Source organism: Corylus avellana, chromosome 2 (genome assembly GCF_965113065.1).
Source record: "Corylus avellana chromosome 2, dhCorAvel1.hap1.2, whole genome shotgun sequence".
Classification (NCBI taxonomy): domain Eukaryota; kingdom Viridiplantae; phylum Streptophyta; class Magnoliopsida; order Fagales; family Betulaceae; genus Corylus; species Corylus avellana.
Window position 1 is genome coordinate 2,376,059 of NC_142491.1, and position 6,255 is coordinate 2,382,313.

The 6,255-nt window shown below is 33.3% G+C and overlaps 1 protein-coding gene across 1 annotated transcript; it reads left to right on the forward strand.

Moving 5' to 3' along the window:
• Positions 1 to 2,914: 2,914 nt before the first annotated feature.
• On the forward strand, positions 2,915 to 6,255 carry LOC132168200 (putative pectinesterase/pectinesterase inhibitor 24). The gene is made up of 3 exons (XM_059579320.2): positions 2,915 to 3,446; positions 4,115 to 4,624; positions 5,579 to 6,255. Exons 1-3 carry the CDS (start codon positions 2,915 to 2,917, stop codon positions 6,253 to 6,255), a joined length of 1,719 nt encoding a protein of 572 aa, XP_059435303.2.

Here is a 6,255-nt window from a genome sequence, read left to right on the forward strand (position 1 = left end):
CATTGGTTATCAGTTACAAACTTACACGTAAGTAGTTGACAAATGAACTCCTTATTTTTTTGAATAATTATTTCTTTTTATTTGTCCGCATTCCTTTCAATGGTGTAATTGCCATTGATTCTCCAATTTTTTATATTGTTAATAGTTTATTATTATAGGCAGTTGACAACTCTTCATTTCTTTATTAATGATTTTTGTTTCTCTTTTCCCCCTCTTTTGCATTTCTTTGGACAGTTTTAAAATGCCTTTGAAACCTTTTTTTTTTTTTTTTTTGCCTTATATATACACATTTGCATCATGCGTGGTCATCACTTATAACTAATTCACATCAAAATCCAAATCAATCAAGATTTTCTTTTATGGAAAAGAGAAGCCTAGTTTAGAACTTAAATCGGCCAAGTAATAATATATAATTATATCATTTATTATAAATATAAAAACAACAACATTTAAGCATTGAGAAATGTTTGGTTTCATTATCCTACACATTTTTTGTCTATCTCTATATAAAAAACGTATAAATTCATCATTAAATTTGTGGAACTTAATGTAAATTATACAAGTTCAATAGTGGATTTATTTATTTTTTTTTAAAAAAAGATGAATAAGATGAAGATGTGTTTAGTGTCATCTACCGTTCATTTCTTTTTCGAATCCACCATTAGATCTGGAGAATCAATGTACAAATTCAATAATGGAACTTGAAAAAGATATAGATGAGAGACGGAGAAATATAATTTCTCATTTATTTTACTATTAATCATATACTTTTAGGGATAATACAAGTTTTTCTTATAAATTGACTTGGCACTTGATTTGACTTTTGAATCTCTTAATTATTGCTTGACTTTTCTCCCCTCAATATGTTGTCAAAAACAAATAATGTAAGCTGATTAAAATTTAAAAGAAAAAAAAAAAGGAAAGATTTCAAAACTATCATTGATAAAAAAGAAGATTGTGGTGGTTCTTAACTTACCATAAATAAACAACGACTAAATCTCAACTTACCATAAATAAACAATGACTAAATCCGCATATCTAGGCGACGAGTTGAGCAATTCCCTTTTGTCTCTTTTGGGGCTAAAGTTTGGAAATTATATAAGGGAAATATATATATATTAAATAAGAAAAATGCTAAGTGCTCTTCTAGTATTTTTATGGTGTTCTCTCAACTGTGATGTGTCTTTTAAAATCACCATTAGATTAAAAGTCAATAATGATAATTTCAAATTCAACGATGATTTTAAAAGCCACATTACAGTTGAGAGGACACCAAAAGAGCACTAGAAGAACACCTAGAGATGGCTCTTATGCATAGATATTATTTAATATAGGAGTTTGAATGTCAAATTAGCCTGGATAAAATAATGCACGTTGATTTTTCCTTTTATAAGAAAGTTTGACCATCATGAGTATAACAACAACCAAAAACAATAAGAAATTACTATATATTATTCAAAATATTGTGGCAATATTTCGAGCACCAGAGATTTAAGGTTTTTTATTCTAAAAACTTATAATAAAACATTCCTGGAAAATATTTAAAAAATTGAATTATTGGGAAAGAGAAATGTTTGTTTTCATTTTCCTACATATTTTTTGTCTATCTCCGTATAAGAGATGTGTAAATCTACCATTGAATCTATGAGACTCACATGTACATGAATTAAATAAAAAAAAAAAAAAAAATTAATGAACAAAAAATGTGTAGGAGAATAATACCAAACACATTTTAATATATAAAATAGGCACTGGCCGGCGTATATTTCATATTCTAAGACTCTAAGGGTCCGTTTCGGATTGCAGTTTCAATAAGTGCGATTTTAAAAATTGTGTTTTTGAAATTGTTACTTTTTAAAAATTGCAAAGGCGTTTGGTAAAACATGTTATGCTAAATCGTGATTTTGATTTAAATTCGCACTTTTTCAAATAAACACCCCCTAACCTGCTTATAGAAATCGCAGATTGTTTTTCCTATTTTAGATTAAATGCTTTTAAAATCGCAATGTCAAACACATTACATTTTGCCATATATATATTTTAAAAATATAGATTATTCTTTCGAAATCGCAATCTCAAACACACCCTAAGATAATTCCAAATATTTTTATCTTTTTGAGGAACTAACTTTTTTCTAATGCATTTTTGAGTAATATTTTCATTTTCTATCTAAAATAATGCTCTTTTCTAACTTATTTGAGTTTTTCATTACAGTAAAGAAATAATTTTTTTTTGGGATAAAGAGGAGAAACTTAAGGACATGATTATTATACTATATTAATGTACGGGTAAATTTTCTATTTTTTTGAATGTGGGATATTACAAAAATTATGGTAGCTAGCTAGTTGGAGGGGAGACAACTGTAGTTTTTCTTAATATAAGTTGATATCCTAAATATTTTCTAAAATATATATTATTTTATCTGCCCCTAATATAGGTTGATACCCTAAATATCTAGGTAGCTCCTAAGAGACATTATTTTTGCCTTAAATAAATCAATAACATCTTCCTTTTTGAATGTTGAACTTTCCTAATATAAGATTAATTGATAACATCTTCCTTTTTTAATGTTAAATTTATACTTAATTAATGCAATTAAACCTAACTTTTGCAAAGAAAAATGTCACACATTTTTTTTTTTTAACTTAGGAAATATTATTTGCTTCCATTGATAATACTACAATTAATATATATATTCTTGTTTCCTATAAGAGACATGAAATTATTTAATTATTTGGTGTAGAAATACATCAATTTTCCAGCTATTCTTGCATGCTTATATATCATGAGAAGCACTCCACAGATGATAATATATATCATGCGCTGCACGTAGAGACGCGTTAATCTTCCAATTTGTTCTTCATATATAAACAAATCCAGACACCACCATTTTTCCAATTACAAGTAGAAAAACATGTTTTCTTTCAAAGGCTACGGCAAAGTGGATGAAGCCGAGCAGGCAAAGCTGGAGGCTCGCCGGAAAACCCAAAAGAGAATCACCATCATAGCCTTATGCTCCATTATCCTTGTCGGAGTTATGGTTGCGGCGGCGGTCGGAACCAGAAGAGGTAATTCCAGTGCCAAAAGCGGCGGCGCAGACCAACTGATCGCGACGTCTATGAAAGCCGTCTGCGACATTACCTTGTACCCGGAGACATGTTACAGCAGCCTTGGTTCTTTAGCAAACTCCACGCAGATTGAGCCTGTCGTGGTCTTCAAGTTGGCGATACAGGCGGCCATGACTGAAGTGTCGAATGCTGCTAAACGCTTGTCTGAGTCTGGCGCTCTTGGCAGTGCCGCCGCCAACAACATGACGACGATTGCTTTGGAGAACTGTCAAGAACTTTTGAGCCTTGCAATGGATCATCTCAATGACACATTGTTGGCCGGTTCGGTTTCGTTACTTCAAGTCATGGATGATCTCAAAACGTGGCTAAGTTCTGCAGGTACATTGAATTTAATCGTTTAATTTATATTAATTTTTTTTTTCATGTGTGACTTAAAGTTTACTCTAATAAGTGTGAATGAAATATTTAATTAAAATGAAAAATTCATTACAAAACATAAAGTCTTATGTGACACAAATTGTGGTTGCTAAAAATTAAGATGTTGTCGCTATTGGGTTTTAGCAGCGTCGCAAATGCTCCAACTAGAGAGGATGTATATGAAGACCGGGCTCGGCTACCCCTAGCCTACCCTGCAAAAAATACTAAGTTTTTAAGAAAAACAATTATTTTCTGTCTTTTATTTGTTTATATTTTCTTAACACTGATCAATAAATACTAATTTTATTTTTTATATGTTGAATCAATCTTTAATCTTAATATATTTTTCATCTATTTTTTTTTCCTGTGTTATATATTTCTCCTTCATACTTTGCCCCGTTCAATATAAATTCCTAACTTTGACCTTATTGGTCATGAGTGCATGAGTGCCGGCCAATTCTAATTAAAGTCGACACTAATAATGACTTAAAAGTCGTCATTGCTACATTTCGAGTTATATATATAACTCGAAATGAGATGTCAACCTTGCTAATATATAAATCACTATTTATTTTAAAAATTTAACCTAATTAAAAAAAAAATTAATTATTTAATTTATATTTCAACAGGTACTTACCAAGAGACGTGCATAGACGGGTTTGAGAACGCAAATGGAACGATGTCATTAAAGGCAGCCATTGCCAATCATCTAAAGAATTCTACCGAGACAACCAGCAACGGGCTTGCCATAACCACATGGATTTCCGGCGTCTTGGGCTCTCTGAAGCTAAGAAGACTAATGAGTTTCTCCGACGAGCACGACGGAGAGCCGAAATGGCTGCATTCAAAAGATCGGAAGCTGCTTCAAAATCCAGATTTGAGAACAATGGCAAGAATTGTCGTGGCGCAAGATGGATCGAGCACGTACAAAACAATCACGGCTGCTTTGCAGGCTGTTCCAGATAAGAGCGACCAGAGATTCGTGATCTACGTGAAGAGTGGAGTTTATTCCGAGAACGTGGAGGTCGGGAAGAACAAGTGGAACGTTGTGATGGTCGGTGATGGAATGACTTCAACGGTTGTTTCCGGGAGTCTCAACTTTGTCGACGGGACTCCGACCTTCAAATCTGCAACATTTGGTAAGATTTTGTATTTATGGAATTTTATTTAAGTTATTTTTGGGTAGCATGCATGCAGGACAAGTGAAAATGCAGGATTTTGCTGTTTGAATTTTGAAAAAATTTAGACAATTTAAGAGAGAGGAAGTTATGGGATTCATTATATCCGGCAAGTGAATCCCGTATCTTAAATTGTTTGAACAAGGTTGACTTTGCAGGCTAACATTTTAGGTTATACTCAAATTTCTATAAAATTTGAGCCGCCTAATAACAAAGGATGCTATGATCTTTCAAAAAATGCAACATGCTTCCAAACTGGTTAGAAATTAAAACATGTTAAAAATAACGATTCTAAAAATTGGGATTTAAAAACGTGATTTTTAAAAATTGAGTGAATGATTTTGTTTGGATTTATGATTTGAAAATAGCAATTTTTTGAAACGTTCGATTTTAAAACCTAATTTTTAAAAACGAGGTTAAAACATTTGGTAAAATCAGAATCGAAGTTTAGTTTAAAATTCTTGTGTATTTTTAAAACACACCTCCTAGCTTTTCTTCAATTTAAAAACTCATATTTTTTGCAATTTTTTAAAAATGCATTCCCAATTGATACATTTTTTTTGTGATTTAGTTTAAAATGTCATTTTTAGCATGTGGAATCATAATACCAAACTTTTTTGGTAAAATTGTAGTTCGGCGTTTAAAATCACAATTTATCATTTGAAATCGTGCGTTCTTAAAAACGCACCCATTTGCCAACGATCTGAAAACCTAGAATTGTAATTTTTTAAAAAGTATCAACAAAAGATGCAGTTTAAAATCACATTTTTAGTCTACGAAATCACAATGTCAAAAACACTTTAGATTTTAAAATCGATTATTTTAAAATTGTCTAAATTAATTTCTATAAAATTCAGTGGTTTGATGCATTTCCACGTACTTGGTTAGAAACTAAAAAATTTGTTTTTTGTGCAGCTGTTTACGGGCAAGGCTTCGTCGCTCAAGACATGGGATTCCGCAACACCGCCGGCGCAATCAAGCATCAGGCGGTGGCGCTGATGTCAAACTCCGACAAATCAATCTTCTACCGGTGCCACTTCGACGCATTTCAAGACACCCTCTACGCACACACAAACCGACAGTTCTACAGAGACTGCAACATTTACGGAACAGTAGATTTCATTTTCGGAAATTCCGCTGTTGTCCTTCAGAGCTGCAACATATTTCCCAAGCTTCCGATGCCGGGGCAGAAGAACACCATCACAGCTCAAGGCAAAACCGACCCGAATCAGAACACCGGAATCTCAATCCACGATTGCACCATATCGCCCTATGGGAACTTGACATCTGTCAAGACATACCTCGGACGGCCGTGGAAGGACTTTTCGACGACCATGATCCTCTGCAGCAATCTGGGGAGCTTGATCGACCCCACCGGATGGTTACCGTGGGTAGGCACGTCAGCTCCGAGCACCATATTTTATGCCGAGTATGGAAACTACGGTGCTGGTTCTTTTACGAAGTATAGAGTGAAGTGGACGGGGCTGAAAAGCATTGACAGTACAATCGCCGGCAGATTTACGGTGGGTTCATTCATCAACGGGAACAACTGGATACCGGCGTCCGGTGTACCGTTCAAATTGGGCCTTTGA